Source organism: Loxodonta africana, chromosome 18 (assembly GCF_030014295.1).
Source record: "Loxodonta africana isolate mLoxAfr1 chromosome 18, mLoxAfr1.hap2, whole genome shotgun sequence".
Taxonomy (NCBI): domain Eukaryota; kingdom Metazoa; phylum Chordata; class Mammalia; order Proboscidea; family Elephantidae; genus Loxodonta; species Loxodonta africana.
The window spans coordinates 11,316,692-11,334,435 of record NC_087359.1 but is presented as its reverse complement, the minus strand read 5'-3'; the positions used below and the strand labels follow the sequence as shown (position 1 = coordinate 11,334,435).

At 46.7% G+C, this 17,744-nt stretch overlaps 1 protein-coding gene across 4 annotated transcripts in view; it reads right to left on the bottom strand.

Annotated features, from left to right (window-relative positions):
• FASN (fatty acid synthase) overlaps positions 1-17,744 on the bottom strand; it is a 132,780-nt gene that overhangs the window by 20,086 nt on the left and 94,950 nt on the right. The window contains exon 18 of one of the 4 annotated variants that reach the window (XM_064270476.1): positions 92-1,042. The exons of the other annotated variants lie outside the window; for them this stretch is intronic. Within the exon in view, the coding sequence (XP_064126546.1) occupies positions 843-1,042 (200 nt within the window). The 3' untranslated portion in view covers positions 92-842. Of the gene's footprint in view, positions 1-91; positions 1,043-17,744 lie in introns of those variants that run through there. 4 annotated transcript variants of the gene reach the window in all.

Sequence of the window (17,744 nt, the reverse complement as noted above, 5' to 3'; positions counted from 1 at the left end):
CAGAGAGTATTAGCAGCTACCTGAGGCCACGCCTGGGACTGGGGGGGTCTTCTAGGGAGACCAGCCCAGGGCGGGGGGGGGTTCCCTGAGCTCTGCTGCGGGCGGGCTAGGGGAGAGGGGGCTGAGGGTTCTGCAAGGGGAGGTTGGACAGCTGCCCAGGAGTGAACCTCCAAGGATGGCTCTGACCACCGGCTACAAAGCAGATCAGAGGACGTGCCGGGGACAGGCAGGTTAGGATTCCTGACATCAGTGTGCTTCTGGGGAGAATGGGTATGCTTTGTACATTTGGGGTGATGGGGAGCACCCATGTGTACACAAGGCCCCAGGCATCCAGATGGTGGGGGTGGACAGGAAGGTGCCGGTGACCACTGGCCTGGACAGCCTTTATGCTGACAATACCCTGATGTGACCATTTGGTTCAGAAGAAGCTCCAGTACAAAGTTGGCAAAATCACAAACCACCAAGGGCCCTGTCGGTCCGTCCAGCGGTGGGCGAGGCTGACCTCAGTGAGGCAGGCCTCTGATTGGGCGGAGGGGTCACCACACAGAGGGTGGGAAGTTCTGGCCAGTGGTGTTCTTGCCCAGGAGGCCTAAGCGGAGGGCTCTGGGGGGCACTTTAGCCGTGGTTAAGGGAGTTGGTGGCGACGTCTGCAGTGACATGGCTGTGGAGGCTGGGTCAGGGCCTGCCTTGTTTGATTTGCACTCAAGTAGGGCAGACAACTTCTCCAGCCCCAGGTGCTCTGGTCCGGGCACTTCAATGGCCCTTGGTGGGACCAGGCCGCCCAGCAGTGACCACAGCGTGGGCTGCAGCCCTCCACCCCACACTGGCCGAGGTCTGAGCGGTCAGTCCTTCACGTTGTAGTTACGGATCCTGGGCGGCTGCTCATGGTCTCTGGGTTTTGCGGGAGACGACCGGGGGGGTCTGGTGGGCTTGGGCTTGGGCTGGGCTTCCACCTTCTTCCCTTCAATGGCCACCTTCCCCTGTGTCATGGCGTGATTCTGCGGTGGCTGGGGGCTGCTAGCCTCCGCAGGTGCTGGGCGTTCTGCCATGGAGAGAGAAGAGAGGCGTGTTAGCACAGCAGGCTGCTGGCCCCTGCATGGGCGCAGGAGGGGCCCTGGTGCCCATGCTCAGCCTGGTCTTGTTTGGTGGCCTTGGGTCCCAGCCGGAGGCCTGTGCCTGCACCACGTGCTCTCTTGGTGGCCCTTGATGGTCCGGCAGCTGGCCCTGCAAACACCGTTTCCTGTCACGACTGTTTGGAAGGAAACTGACCCCACAGCAGGTGCTGTGGTTAATGGTTGACGTACGGCCCCACCTCTGAGCAAGTCTTTAGCTCTTGCCACCTCCGAGGAGCAAGTCCTGTCCTCCCACCCACCGCCTTCTGTCTGCCTGGCCTGGAGAGGCCTGCTGGGCACTGACTGCGGAGGCGAGGCTCTACATGGCCGAGCGCAGGGCCTGGGAAACCCTACACGCCACAGGCATGGCCCAAACACTGGCCTTCCAAGTCCTGGCGTGATCTTTGCGCGAGGCCACTGCTGGCCACTTCCCCAACCTTTGAGGAAACGACTCTTTCCCGGACTGTGAACTGAGAAAGTGCTTCTTTTGTAAATAGACAGAAATCGTTATTAAAGGAGCAACAACAAGAGCTCTGTTTCCTCACCAATCATGGGCTGGTGGGTGGGCCCCGCAGGTAGGGGCCCCAGCCACAGTCTTTAGAACGTCCAGGAGGGTCCGCACTAGATGAAAATGCTCCCTCAGGTTCCAAGTTGAGGCACAGGTACCTCGTCTGGACAAAGGGCGCAGGATCCAGGGAAACCCAGTCACAGGCAGGCTGACCCACAGATAGGTCTCACAGGTATCAGACTCCTGGTGGTTACAGGAGGCACTGGGTAGGGAGCCAGGAGGGTTCCCCAGAGGGTGGAGGTCAAGCTGAGGCCAAGGCCGGGTCAGCTGGGTGGCTACACGCAGGGCATGTGGACAGCTGTGCAGGGCCGGCGTGACGCCTGGGTGACCGGGAGGGGTCTGTGCTCAGTGGTCCCCTGCCATCTCTCTTATGGGCATCATGTGCTGGACTTGTCCCAAACCCCAGGGCCCAGCCATGGCCTTGGTTCCCTTGTCCTCTCATCTGGTTCCTCCTGGTTTCGCACCTTCTGTCTTCTAACGTGCTTGAGACTCGGACACGCCCCCTGGCCTCACCAGGCCTCCCCCCGGTGCCGGGTCATGGGGAAGAGGGGCCCTGATGCCCCAGGCCGGAGGTGCAGGGTCCCGGTCCCTGCTCCCCTGTGCCTGTTGGGGGGACACTGGTGCCTCCCCTTCTCTAAGCCCCACCTGCTCCTCACTGATAAGACACAAGCCCCTTTGTCTCCCCCAGCAGACCCTCTGCCCCAGCACCGCAACCCGCCCTGAGAATTTTCTTTCCCTTTATCTTGGGCTGGCCCTGCTCTGCTCTGACCATCCTGAGTCCTGACCTGGGGCTCCTCAGACCCACCTGGGCCTGGGCGTTAGCTAATTCCCTGAGAGATGCCACCAGGGGTGGGGGTGGGGGGCTCCTTGAGAAAGTGAGGTTCAGCGCTAATGTGAGTGGGGGACCAGGGGCCCTGACCCCACAGGCGGCTGAGCTGGCCTGGCTGAGCTCTGATGAGAGGGAAGGCTGTGACCTCAGGTCCCACCCATAGCAGCCTCCCAGGCCAGCCCGCCCCAGGGAGGTGGATGGAACTGGCAGGCTCGGAGACTCATGCTGCTTGGACCCTGCACCAGGGCAGCCCCAGACTAGAGATCAGCCTTGCAGTCCTGGGCCTGCAGCTCCCTGGCACTGTCCCGAGTGGCACACTCATACCCCCCAACACCCTGCAGCCTGCTCCCACTCCAGGTCTTTATCCTTTCCTCTCGCTGACTCTGCCATGTGCTGGGGCTCAGACAGGGCATCTGGGCCCAAGGACCCTGGTCCTGAGTGGGCATTGGGCTTGCTTCCAGCATGTTGCCCTGTGGTCTGACACGGGCCCACCCACTCTGGCCTTACCTGCTTGCCCTACTCTGCACTCGACAGGTGGCTGTGGTGTCGGGGTGGCCAGACGGTGGGAGAAAAGTGTCTTCTACAGTTGTGGGGGGTGGGGGGGCGGCAAGGTGGGAGCCTGTCCACTCCGTGTTTGTGCTTTAGTGTGAGCCTAGAACCATCTGTGGCTCGTCCACCTTGATAGGCATCCTGTGGGGGGTGGGACACGTTTCCTGGCATTTCCTTGGCTCTGCCTGGGGCACTTGGGGCACTCGGGGCACTCGGGGATCCCAAGCCCTTCTGGTTACCAGGTGGGTTCCTTCTCTTGAACCTGTACCGGAACCCCAAGACCAGGCCTGCGTAGTTCACTATCAGGATCAGGGGGCAGGCGGTGCTGTCTCAGGGCTTTGAGAGGACAGGCAGGGAGAATGGGCGGCACTCCGTTCCCACCCTGGCTCTCCAGAGCCGCTCTCTCGGGACCTGGGGGTGGGGGTGGGGGAGTGGTGAGGCCAGAGAATTCAAGCCAGTTGTGCCTCGGGCACTGGGTACAAAGGCCTCCTGCTGGCTGAGGCCTCAAGCTGGTTGGACTAGTCCTGTATCACCTTCCCTGAGACCTGTCTCAGCTTCCAGGCTTGCTGGTCCCTGGGAACCCAGAGACCCACATCAGCCTCTGGGTGGAAGGAAGCTAAGCCCCTTTGTGATCGATGTCCTAGATAACAGGACAACCCCTAGGCTCCATGACCCGCCTGCCCAGCTGCTCTTCCTAAAAGAGGCCTCCGGAGGCACCGCCCTCCACCCTGCACATCCCAGCAGCGCCCCTCAGAGCTCCCCACGTCTGCAGGACCATGTGCAGAAGACAGTGCCTGCCACAGGGGGCGGTGCCAGCTGTCCTGGGCAGGGCGCTCTGCCAGGTGGGCCCAGGCCTCGCCAAGGGGAAGCATGAGGGAGGTGTCTGGGGGTAGCCACCGGTTCCTCAGGGGAGGAGAAGGGTGCAGGGCCAGGCCCTGACCTCAGGGCCATCCTGTGACACGCTGAAGCACACTGCATCTCTGAGCTGCCACTCCAGCCCCAATCCTTGTTGCTCCTTCTAGAACCATCCTCTGCTGCTGCCCACACAGGCTGCCCTGCCCTCGAGGAGGGAACAGAGAGGAGTGCCTTCAGTTGCCCCCCGATTGCCTCAGCAGGGGCTGCACTGACACAGGCCTGGTGGGCGGGGAGGAACCCCGAGCCTGCTCTGATTCTTGTCTGAAGTGCCACCTGATGACAGAGGGCTGGGAAGAGGCCCGGGGGCAGCTGGCAGGCGTGGTGGGGGTGGAGTGACCAGTGTGGCTTCAGAGACCCAGGCCTCTGCAGTGGAGTGGGTGAGGCCGAGGGGGAGGCCAGGTACAGAGGCGAGAGCTGGGCCTGCAGGGGCAGCTCTGGCCTCCGACCCCAGCCTCCTGTGGTCAGGGCGGTGTCACTGTGGGACGCATGTGGGGGCCGAGAGGAGAACACGGCCAGCAGACGTGGGATCTCATCTGCCTTCTGTTCACTGGGACCTGAGCCCGAGAACCAGGTAAACAGGCTCCATTTCACAGGTGCCACTTTCAGAAGAGGCCTGTGAGGCTCGGCCCAGCTCCCAGTCAGGCCGGCTCCGGCACATCTCCGGGGAGCCCTCGGTGGCAGGAGCTTCAGATGTGACTCAGGTGCCCCTCTGCATGGGAAAGGCTGGCCTTGTCCACTCCCTCCATGGGCTCCGGGGGAGGTGCTGCCAGGGCTCAGCCTCACCCCAGCTGCGTCGGCTGTCACAAAGGGTCCCTAGGAGAGCTTGGCTCAGGGCTTAGGGAATGGACCCTCAGTGTGGACTCTGCCAGCAGAGCTCTGACCAGTGTAGGGATGGTGCCAAGAGTGTGTTCCCGAGAGACGGCCCCGAGCAGCCTGTACAGCTGGCTAGAGGCCCCTCGCCACCACCTGTGAGACACTGCCTCGCCCCTGCCCACCCCCCAGCCTCCGTTCTGTCTGCCGTTGGTCACTAGGACCAGGTCAGTGGCTGGACCTAGAGACGGGGCGCTGAAGAACGTGCCTGTAGGGGGCTCGTGGTGAAGACAGAAGATGTGATGTATCAGAGACAAAGGAACTACCATGGACCTTGACAAACTGCGGAAAAAACTTGGTCTCTCCAGTGGAAAGCAGGAATGTAGAAAAATGAAACAGAGAGACCATAATAAAAAGCTGGAAATGAACTCAGGAGGGTTTCCTCCCAATAGCCGTTAAGTCAATGGACCTGAGTGAGTTAAACTCACTGAGGAAAACAAAGGTCCTCAGACTGGATTAAAAAAAGAAGATAAGGTCCAATATGATGTTGTGTAAAAGACACATAAAAAAAAAAAAAAAAAACCCATGCATAAAATTGAGAATAAAAAGGTGGAAAAAAACACGTAGAACTACGCCAGAAGTATTGTAAGAGGCAAAGAAGAACTCTATTTTTAAAGGCTTCAGATCATATCATATCAAGCAAAAACTGACAGAGCTGCAGGGAAAAACAGGTAAGTCAGTAATGGTACACACTCATCTAAAACTGACAGTCTAAATTGATCAAAATAAACAAGCCAGCCAACCCACACAGAGACCACGCACTTGACCTGTAGCAGTAACTGGCCTGATACTACACATGAGGAGCCCTGGTGGTGCAGTGGTTAAGAGCTCGGCTGCTAACCTAAAGCTCAACAGTTTGAGTCCACCAGGCTCTTCTTTGAAACCCTATGTCCTATAGGGTGGCTGTGAGTCAGAATCGACTCGACGGCAATGGTTTTTTTTTTTTTTTTTATTGTACATGAAGATGTCTGCAGTACCAAGCTGATAGTGACTCTTTACAGCAAACACAGTGCACAGAGTCAGAGCACGAGCTGTGGTACAGGGAAAGCCTCATTCCAACCAACCCCAAAACCCTCCCAATCTTTCTGCCTCCAAACATCACCACATATTAGTGAATAATCCTTGGGTTATAAAGGAAATCACGACATGAATTAGGAAACATTTAGAACTGACTTTCTGAATCTGTAGGGCTGTCTGAAACAGGGTACAGCTTTACACAGGCCCTTGGGGAACATCCCATGTGAGAGGTGGAGGAGAAAAAGCAGAGCAAACTCAGAAATGAGAATAAGGAAAGCACGAAGCTGGAGTAGAAACCAGTGAAACAGAGACTAACACAAAACAAGGAGCAGAGATCAACAGAACCCAACTGGTATGTGAAGAGATTAATAAGATAACCTCTGCCGCAAGGGAGAGCAAAGGCACCCAGTGCACTGCCAGGTGTCACAGAGGAACGCCGCCCCGTCAGGCGTCACACAGGAGCACTGCCTGTCAGGTGTCACATGGGAGCACAGCTCTGTAGCGTTTTCTTGGCTAGGATCTTTACAGAAGCAGATTGCCAAGTCCTTCTTCCTGGGCGGAGCCACTGGGTAGATTGGAAACTCTAAGTTAGTAGGACGAGCAGAAACCGTCTTCGCTACTCAGGAGCCCAGCAAACGAACAAGGTCAGGAAATGACCAAACCAAACCCATTGTCATCGAGTTTATTCCAACTCACAGTGACCCTATAGGACAGAGCAGAACTGTCCCACAGGGTTTCCAAGGCTGTGATCTTCATGAAAACAGACTGTTACATCTTTCTCCCTTGAAATGTTCAAACTGCTGACCTTTCGGTTAGCAGCAGAGTGCTTAGCCACTGCGCCACCAGAGCTCCTTAGGGAAGAAATAGGCGGCCATTATTTGAAGACAACCTAATCGTCTACTCAGAAACAAACAGAACCAAACACACTATCGTGTTAAGGTAGCAGTTGGAAGAGTGGATGGATGTCAGATCAGTTTACAAACCCCAATGCATTTCTCCACAGAAACACCACCAAGTACGGATCATATAAATACTCAAAACGGTCCAGCCACCACTGGTCTTGCAGGTAAAGTTTCACTGGGACACGGCACGCCCATTCCTCACAGGAGCTCTGTGGCTGGATTGGGGCCTGTTTCCACAGCTACTCTGCCAGCAGCCACCTCTGGCCTTCTGTATCCTCACAGAGTGAGTGTGAGGTTTGAAGCTGTTCCCCAGACACCTGTAACCTGCTGTGAATCAACAAAATGGAAGTGGGTTTGCTCTACGCACTGCTTCTTAAAGTTTTTTAAAGTTGAGGTATGACTTATTCAAACAGAGTCTCCTGTGCCGTCTGACACAGGGCAGTTGGGCCAGCTCTGGTTGGTGTTAGGGTGAGGACCAGAGGCACTTCCCCCCTCACTTCCAAGAAGCCCTTCTAGGATGCTCTCTATCCTCTGGGCTACAATAATGACTTCCCTGAGGAGTCCCTAAGTGCCACGGCGGGAAGAATTATGAGAGCCCCAAGTGAGTCGAAAAGAATCATGCACCATGCAGCCACCACCACACACATGGGCATGTTGAGACCTGTGTCCTGCCAATGCTGGCTCTTGATTTTCTCTGTCACAGACCCAGATCTGTACCAGAAACTGAGAGAGAGAAGGCTGAGGATGGGGCAGGCAAGAGGCAGGGAATAGCTGGGGGGTTATCCTGGGCAGAATGTTGACCTTTACTAGACCAGTGTTTGGGTGACACCCTGCTTCTCTCTCTCCCCACCTCTTTTAAAATCAACTTTATTGAGGTATAATTTAAGAGTACATTTCAATGAGTTTTGGAAAATGCAGACACCACGTATGTGGAACATCCTGTCACCCCAAATACCAAGCAGCCACTGGTCTGCTTTCTGCCACTGGAAATCAGATGCTTATTTCTAGAGTTAGACGTAAACAGAATCATACGCTAGGTGCCAGATACCAAAGGGATGTTTCTGAGGTTCATTCATGTTGTTATACGTATCAGTAGTTCTTTTAACTGCTGAGTGGTATCCCATTATATGGCCACACCATAACTTGCTTATCCATTTACCTGTTGATGGTGGCATTTGTGTTATTTCCACTTTTGGGGTATTATGAAAAAAGATGCTATGAACATGCCCGTACAGGTCTAGTTGTGCATGCGTGCTTCCATTTCTCTTGTATCAATACCTTGGAGTTGTACGGTGGGTTTAAGGTAAATATATGTTTAACTTTTTGAGAAAGTGTCCAGCTGTTTTGCAAAATAGTTGTGCCACTTTGTGTGTATGAAGAGTTTCAGTTGCTCCACATCCTCACCAACATTTGATACTGTCAGTTTTTAAAAATTTCAGTCACTTGAGTGAGTGGGCAGTAGCATCTTGTTATGGTTTTAATTTGCATTTCCCGGATGACTAATAAAGCTGAGCATCTTTTTATGGGCTCATTGGCCATTTGTGTATCTTTTTTTTTTTTTTTAATTCTGCTTTAAGTGTAAGTTTACAAATCGAGTCAGTCTCTCACACAAAAACTTATATATACCTTGCTATATACTCCTAATTGCTCTCCCCCTGATAAGACAGCCCACTACTTCCCTCCACTCTCTTTTCGTGTCCATTCTGCCAGCTTCTAACCCCCTCTACCTTCTCATCTCCCCTCCAGGCAGGCGATGCCAACATAGTCTCAAGTGTTCACCTGATCCAAGAAGCTCACTCCTCACCAGCATCCCTCTCCACCCCATTGTCCAGTCCAATCCATGTCTGAAGAGTTGGCTTCGGAAATAGTTCCTGTCTTGGGGCAACAGAAGGTCTGGGGGGACATGACCACTGGGATCCTTCTAGTCTCAGTCAGACCACTAAGTCTGGTCTCTTTATGAGAATTTGGGGTCTGCATCTCACTGCTCTCCTGCTCCCTCAGGGGTTCTCTGATTGTGTTCCCTGTCAGGGCAATCATAGGTTCTAGCCAGACACCATCCAGTTCTTCTGGTCTCAGGCTGATGTAGTCTCTGGTTTATGTGGCCCTTTCTGTCTCCTGGGCTTGTAATTACCTTGTGTCTTTGGTGTTTTTCATTCTCCTTTGGTCCAGATGGGTTGAGACCCATTGATGCATCTTAGATGGCCGCTTGCTAATGTTTAATACCCCAGATACCCCTCTCCAAGGTGGGATGCAGAATGTTTTCTTAGTACATTTTATTATGCCAACTGACTTAGATGTCCCCTGAAACCATGGTCCCCAAACCCCCGCCTCTGCTGCACTGGCCTTTGAAGCATTCTATTTATTCAGGAAACTTCTTTGCTTTTGGTTTAGTCCAGTTGTACTAACCTCGCCTGTATTGTGTGTTGACTTTCCCGTCACCTAAAGTAGTTTTTATCTACTATCTAATTAGTGAATACCCCTGTCCCTCCCTCCCTCCCCCGCCTCGTAACCATCAAAGGATATTTTCTTCTGTGTTTAAACTGTTTCTTGAGTTCTTATAATAGTGGTCTCATACGATATTTGTCCTTTTGCAACTGATTAATTTCACTCAGCATAATGCCTTCCAGGTTCCTCTGTGTTAGGAAATGTTTCACAGATTCATCACTGTTCTTTATAGATGTGTAGTATTCCACTGTGTGAATATACCATAATTTATTTATCCATTCATCCATTGATGGGCACTTTGGTTGCTTCCATCTTTTTGCTATTGTAAACAGTGCTGTAATGAACATGGGTGTGCATATATCTGTTCTTGTAAAGGTTATTTCTCTAGGATATATTCCAAGGAGTGGGATTGCTGGATGGTATGGTAGTTCTATTTCTAGCTTTTCTAAGGAAGCACCAAATCGATTTCCAAAGTGGTTGTACCATTTTACATTCCCGCCAGCAGTGCATAAGTGTTCCAGTCTCTCCACAACCTCTCCAACATTTATTATTTTGTGTTTTTTGGATTAATGCCAGCCTTGCTGGAATGAGATGGAATCTCATTCTAATTTTGATTTGCCTTTCTCTAATGGCTAATGATCGAGAGCACTTCCTCATGTATCTGTTAGCTACCTGAATGTCTTCTTTAGTGAAGTGCCTGTTCATATCTTTTGCCCATTTTTTAATCAGGTTATTTGTCTTTTTGTAGTTCAGTTTTTGCAGTATCGTGTAGATTTTAGAGATCAGGTGCTGATTGGAAATGTCATAGCTAAAAACCTTTTTCCCAGTCTGTAGGTAATCTTTTTTACTATGTTGGTGAAGTCTTTGGATGAGCATAGGTATTTGATTTTTAGGAGCTCCCAGTTATGTAGTTTTTCTTCTGCATTCTTAGTAATGTTTTGTGTACTGTTTATGCCATGTTTTAGGGCTCCTAACATTGTCCCTATTTTTTCTTCCATGATCTTTATCATTTTAGATTTTATATTTAGGTTTTGATCCATTTTGAGTTTGTTTTTGTGCATGATGTGAGGTGTGGGTCTTGTTTCATTTTTTTGCAGATGGATATCCAGTTATGCCAGCACCATTTGTTAAAAAGACTGTCTTTTCCCCATTTAACTGATTTGGGGCCTTTGTCAAATATCAGCTGCTCATATGTGGATGGATTTATGTCTGGATTGTCAATTCTGTTCCATTGGCCCATGTACCTGTTGTTGTACCAGTACCAGGCTGTTTTGACTACTGTGGTGATATAACAGGTTCTAAAATCAGGTAGAGTGAGGCCTCCCACTTTGTTCTTCTTTGTCAGTAATGCCTTATTTATCAGGGGCCTCTTTCCCTTCCATATGTAGTTGGTGATTTGTTTCTCCATCTCATTAAAAAATGTCATTGGAATTTGGATCGGAATTGCATTAAATGTATAGATCGCTTTTGGTAGAACAGACACTTTTATAATGTTAAGTCTTCCTATTCATGAGCAAAGTGTGTTTTTCCACTTATGTAGGTCTGTTTTGGTTTTCTGCAGAAGTGTTTTGTAGTTTTCTTTGTATAAGTCTTTTACATCTCTAGTAAGATTTATTCCTAAGTATTTTATCTTCTTGGGGGCTACTGTAAATGGTATTGAAATCCTGGTGGCATAGTGGTTAAGTGCTATGCCTACTAAACAAAAGGTCAGCAATTCGAATCCACCAGGTGCTCCTTGGAAACTCTATGGGGCAGTTCCATTCTGTCCTGTAGGGTCGCTATGAGTCGGAATTGACTTGACGGCAACGGGTACAGGTAAATGGTATTGATTTGGCGATTTCCTCTTCAATGTTCTTTTTGTTGGTGTAGAGGAATCCAACTGATTTTTCTATGTTTATATTGTATCCCGATACTCTGCTGAACTCTTCTATTAGTTTCAGTAGTTTTCTGGAGGATTCCTTAGGGTTTTCTGTGTATAAGATCATGTCATCTGCAAATAGAGATACTTTTATTTCTTCATTGCTAATGTGGATGCCACATTATTTCTTTATCTAGCCTAATTGCTCTGGCTAGGACCTCCAGCACAATGTTGAATGAGAGTGGTGATAAAAGGCATCCTTGTCTGGTTCCAGATCTCAAGGGTAATGCTTTCAGGCTCTCTCCATTTAGGATGATGTTGGCTATTGGCTTTGTATAAATGCCCTTTATTATGTTGAGGAATTTTCCTTCTATTCCTATTTTGCTGAGAGTTTTTTTTTTTTTTTATCATGAATAGGTATTGAATTTTGTCAAATGCCTTTTCTGCATCAACTGATAAGATCATGTGGTTCCTGTCTTTGTTTTATTTATATGATGGATTACATTAATTGTCTCTCTAACATTGAACCATCCCTGCGTACCAGGTATGAATCCCACTTGGTCATGGTGAATTATTTTTTTGATATGTTGTTGAATTCTGTTGGATAGAATTTTGTCGAGGATTTTTGCATCTAAGTTCATGAGGGATATAGGTCTGTAATTTTCTTTTTTTGTGGTGTCTTTACCTGGGTTTGGTATCATGGATATGCTGGCTTCATAGAATGAGTTTGGGAGTATTCCGTCCTTTCCTATGCTCTGAAATACCTTTAGTAGTAGTGGTGTTAACTCTTCTCTGAAAGTTTGGTAGAACTCTGCAGTGAAGCCATCCAGGCCAGTGCTTTTTTTTGTTGGGAGTTTTTTTTATTACCTTTTCAATCTCTTCATTCGTTATAGGTCTATTTAGTTGTTCTACTTCTGTTTGTGTTAGTTTAGGTAGGTAGTGCGTTTCTAGGAATTCATCCATTTCTTCTAGGTTTTCAAATTTGTTAGAGTACAATTTTTCATAGTAATCTGATATGATTCTTTTAATCTCAGTCAGGCCTGTTGTAAAATCGCCCATCTCATTTCTTATTCGGGCTGTTTGCTTCCTCTTCTGTTTTTCTTTTGTCAGTTGGGCCAATGGTGTATCAACTTTGTTGATTTTTTCAAAGAATCAGCTTTTGGTCTTGTTAATTCTTTCAGTTGTTTTTCTGTTTTCTATTTCATTTAGTTCTGCTCTAATTTTTATTATTTGTTTTCTTCTGGTGCCTGTGGGTTTCTTTTGTTGCTCTCTTTCTATTTGTTCAAGTTGTAGGGATAATTCTTTGATTTTGGCCCTTTCTTCTTTTTGGATGTGTGCATTTATTGAAATAAATTGGCCTCTGAGCACTGCTTTTGCTGTGTCCCAAAGGTTCTGATAGGAAGTGTTTTCATTCTTATTGGATTCTCTGAATTTCTTTATTCCATCCTTAATGTCTTCTATAATCCAGTCTTTTTTGAGCAGGGTATTGTTCAGTTTCCAAGTGTTTGATTTCTTTTCCCTGCTTTTCCTGTTACCGATTTCTACTTTTATGGTCTTATGGTCAGAGAAGATGCTTTGTAATATTTCAATGTTTTGGATTCTGCTAAGGCTTGCTTTATGACCTAATATGTGGTCTATTCTAGAGAATGTTCCATGTGCACTAGAAAAGAAAGTATAGTTGGCTGCTGTTGGGTAGAGTGTTCTGTATATGTCTATGAGGTCAAGTTGGTTGATTGTGGAATTTAGATCTTCCGTGTCTTTATTGAGTTTCTTTCCGGATGTCCTGTCCTTCACCAAAAGTGGTGTGTTGAAGTCTCCTACTATTATTCTGGAGCTGTCTATCTCACTTTTCAATGCTGATAGAGTTTGTTTTATGTATCTTGCAGCCCCGTCACTGGGTGCATAAATAATATGGTTATATCTTCTTGGTATATTGTCCTTTTAATCATTATATAGTGTCCTTCCTTATCCTTTCTGATGGATTTAACTTTAAAGTCTATTTTGTCAGAAATTAATATTGTCACTCCTGCTCTTTTTCAATTGTTGTTTGCTTGATATATTTTTTTCCATCCTTTGAGTTTTAGTTTGTTTGTGTCTCTAAGTCTAAGGTGTGTCTCTTGTAGGCAGCATATAGATGCACTGTGTTTTTTCATCCATTTTGGCCACTGTCTATCTCTTTATTGGTGCATTTAGTCCATTTACATTCAGCATAATTATGGATAGGTATGAATTTAGTGCTATCATTTTGATGTCTTTTTTTGTGTGTTGTTGACAGTTTCTTTTTCCCACTTAATTTTGTGCTGAGTAGATTATCTTTATATATTGTCCTTTCCTTATATTCGTTGTTGATTTTGTTTCTGCTGAGTCTCTATTTTTTTCTTGTATTTTATTTCGATGTGTAGGATAGTTTGTCTCCTTTGTGGTTACCTTATTATTTACCTGTATTTTTCTAAATTTAAACCTAACTTTTATTTCTTTGTATCGCCTTGTCTTCCTCTCCATATGGAAGATCTATAACTACATTTCTTAGTCCCTCTTTATTGTTTTAATGTTGTCCTCTTTTACATAATAACATCACTGTTTCCCTGTTTTGAGCATTTTTTTATCTTGATTTATTTTTGTGATTTCCCTGTCTGGGTTGACTTCCGATTACTCTGCCCAGTGTTCTAGTCTTGGGTTGAGACGTGATATTATTGATTTTCTAACCAAAGAACTCCCTTTAGTATTTCTTGTAGTTTTGGTTTGGTTTTTACTAATTCCCTAAACTTCTGTTTATCTGGAAATGTCCTAATTTCACCTTCATATTTGACAGACACTTTTGCTGGCAATTTTTTTTTCCTTCAATCCTTTACATAAGTCATCCCATTGCCTTCTTGCCTGCATGGTTTCTGCCAAACAGTCCCAACTTATTCTTATTGACTCTCCTTTGTGACTTTTCATTTATCCCTAGCTGCTCTTAAAATTCTCTCTTTATCTTTGGTTTTGGCAAGGTTGATTATAATATGTCTAGGTGACTTTCTTTTAAAATTTACCTTATGAGGAGTTTGATGAGCATCATGGATAGATATCTTCTCATCTTTCACGATATCCGGGAAATTTTCTGCCAACAAATCTTCAGCAATTCTCTCTGTATTTTCTGTTATCCCTCCCTGTTCTGGTACTACAATCACTTGTAGGTTTTTTCTCTTGATAGAGTTCCACATGATTCTTAAGGTTTATTCATTTTTTAAAATTCTTTTATCTGATTTTTCTTCAAATATATTAGTGCCAAGTGCTTTATCTTCAAGTTCAGAAGCTCTGCCTTCCACTTGCTCAATTCTGCTCCTCTGACTTTCTACTGAGTTGTCTAATTCTGTAATTTTATTGTTAATCTGAATTTCTGATTGCTGTCTGTCTATGGATTTTTCCAGCTTATTAAACTTTTCATTATGTTCCTGAATAATCTTTCTAATTTCTTCAGTTGCTTTATCTGTGTGTTCCTTGGCTTGTTCTGGGTATTGCCTGATCTCCTTCCTGATGTCTTGAACGGTTCTGTATATTAATCTTTCGTATTCTGCCTCTGGTAATCCCAGGAAGGCACTTTCATCTAGAAGATCCCTTGATTCTTTATTCTGAGAGCTTGTTGAGGCAATCATGCTGTTTCTTTATGTGACTTGATACTGACTGTTGTCTCCAAGCCATCTAAAAGTTACTGTATTAGTTTATTTTACGTTTGCTTATTATATCCTAGCTTCTTGCTTTGTTTTGTTTTGATATGCCCAAATGCACTGCTTGAGTGAGCTAGCCTGATTATTTTCACCTTTGGAGTTCTGACATCCTGTTTCCAGATGGCTAGAGCTGTAGTCAGGTATATTGGTCTAGGAACCCACTCACTTTTCTTGTATTGGTTCAGCTCACGTGTCCAGGTAGCTGATCAAGTGTGTGGTACAGGCTCTGTCCTACAGTCTTAGAGGGGCAGGGGTGATTGGTGTAGGGACTGGTATCTGGTTGCAGCAGGGTGTCACGCTCTGAACAAGGCAGGGGGCTGAGAATCATCCCCCAAATGTCTCTGAGGAAAGCATGTCCCTGTTCCCTAGAGCGTACAGGTGGGTGGGTTCTGCAGGCAGACTGTGGGCACCCAATGTTTTTGGTTGTAAGGACTGGGAGGTACTAGTTATCCTTGGACCTCTGTCACGGGTGGCTCAGTGACCTGAGTGGAGTCACCAGTCCTTAGGCCCCTGATGTGGGTAGGTGAGGACCCTGTTTAATAGGCAAAGCAATGTCAAACATCAAACACTCGCCTCTCTGCCGCACAGCTGAAACGGCTATAGTCTACCAACAAGGGCCTGTTCTCCTGAAATAGGCCCACACAGGTCCATGCAGAGGGAAAAGGCACTCAAAGTCCACAGACCATTTATGCCTGGACAAGAGCCGCTTCTGTCTTGAGCTTCCCTGGTTAGTGGGGCTGGCAAATTATCTTTTCCCCCAGTTGCAAATTTATTCCTTCACCAAGGCTGGGAGGATGGCTCTAGGCGCTCAGCAGGGCCTATCTCAGGCCCAGGGAAATCAGCCTCTGAAGCCAGCTTGGGGATGGGGGGCACAGTAAAATATACTTAAAAAGTACTTAGCTTTTGCTAAGAGCGCCGTCCTGCTCTGGTTCTGGAGGTGTGAGTAGGCTGTGTGGCTGGCTGCTTCTCCCTGAGGAAACTGCGGCAGAATGCTAGTACTAGCCCACCACAGCCGCTCCCAGGAATGGTGCCTGAGGTCTCCCAGGGATTTAGGTCCGGTAACTCCTCTCTGCTTCTGAACTGTCTCTTTCTCACTCTGCCCCTCAGTTCATTTTCTAAGCTTGCCTTTGTTGTTCAGGACTCCTAGCTTGTCATAAATATACTTGTTTCACTTGTTTTTTTTGGTCTTTGTTGTAAGAGGGCTTGGCTGGAAGCATCTGTCTATTCTGCCATCCTGGCTCTGCCTCTTGTGTATCTTCTTTTGTAAGATGTCTATTCAAATATTTTGGCCATGAAAAAATTCAGTTTATCTGTTTCTTATTATTGAGTCGTAAATTCTTTCTATATTCTGGATACAAGTCCTTGATCAGATATATGTATTCCAAATATTTTCTCCCAGCTTGTACCTTATCTTTTCATTTTCTAAATTTTTTTCATTGTGCTTTATGTGAAAGTTTACAGAGCAAATTAGTTTCTCATTAAACAATTAATACACATATGTTTTGTAGCTTTGGTTGCCAACCCCATGATGTGTCAACACTCTCCCCTTCTTAATCCTGGGTTCCCCATTCCATTCATTCAGCTTTCCTGTCCCTTCCTGCCTCCTTGTCCTTGCCCCTGGGCTGGTGTGCCCGTTTAGTCTTGTATACACGGTTGAACTACATGTGCTATTGTTTGTGATTTAAGTAGCCAATTATCTTTTAAAGAAAAATTTTAAACTGTCTTCTTCATTTACCCACATATTTACTGTTCCTTGCTCTGCATTTCTTTCTGTTAGTCCACGTTTCCATCTGGTATCATCGTGAAGAACGTCCTTTAATATTTCTTGTTGTGTAGGTCTGTTGGTGATGAATTCCTTCAGTTTTGCTTGTCTAGAAAATTTTTATTTTGCCTTATTTTTGAAGGATATTTTCACTGGATATGGATTCTATGTTGACAGCTTTAGTTTTTTCAGCATTGTAAAGACCCTTTGACCCTGGCTTGCATAGTTTCTGAAGAGAAGTTTCTCATTATTAGTCCCTCTGTATATAATGTGTCTTTTTCTTTGCTTTTAAGACTTTCTCTTCATCACTAATTTTCAGCAATTTATCATGTTCCCTGGTGTGTGTGTATGTGTATCCTACGTTTACTTAAGCTTCTTGGGTCTGTAGGTTCAGAGTTTTCATCAAATTTAGAAAAACTGTGGCCATTATTTCTTCAAATACTCTTTCTGTCCTTGCTTCTTTTCTCTGTTAGCCTGGCTGATATTATCTTTCAGGTCACTAAGGAACTTTTTTCTCCATGTTTCATTTTGGATAGATTCTACTGTGATGCCTTCAAGTTCCCTGTTCTTTCTTCTACAGTCTCTTTTCTGCTGTTAATCTTATCCAATGAGTTTTCTTTATCAGATATTGTATTTCTCATCTGTAGATGTTTTGCTTGTTTTTTTAATATTTTTCATTTCTCATTTTTCTTTAAATACTTAAACATAGTCATAATAGCTCTTTTAATGTCCTTTTCTGTTTCTATTGACTGATCTTCCTCTTGGTTATGGATCACATTTTCCTGCTTTTTCATATTTTTTACTTTTTGATTGGATGCTCTTTTGTTGAGATTTTCTTGTCATCCTTTAAAGAATGTTAGGCTTTGTTTTGGTAGGCAAGTAAGTTACTTGTAGGTCAGTTTGATTCTTTCAAAGTCTATTTTTAAGCTTCCCTAGGGTAGGTCTAAGGAGCCCTGGTGGCGCAATGGTTAAGCACTTGGCTGTTAACCAAAAGGCTGGTGGCTGGAACCCACCAATGGAAAAAAAGGACTTGGCGATCTGCACCTATAAACATTAAAAAACAAAAAAAAACCCGTTGCCATCGAGTCGATTCCAACTCATAGTGACCCTATAGGACAGAGGAGAGCTGCCCCATAGGGTTTCCAAGGAGCGCCTGGTGGATTTGAACTGCCAAACTTTTGGTTAGCAGGCGTAGCTCTTAACCACTGGG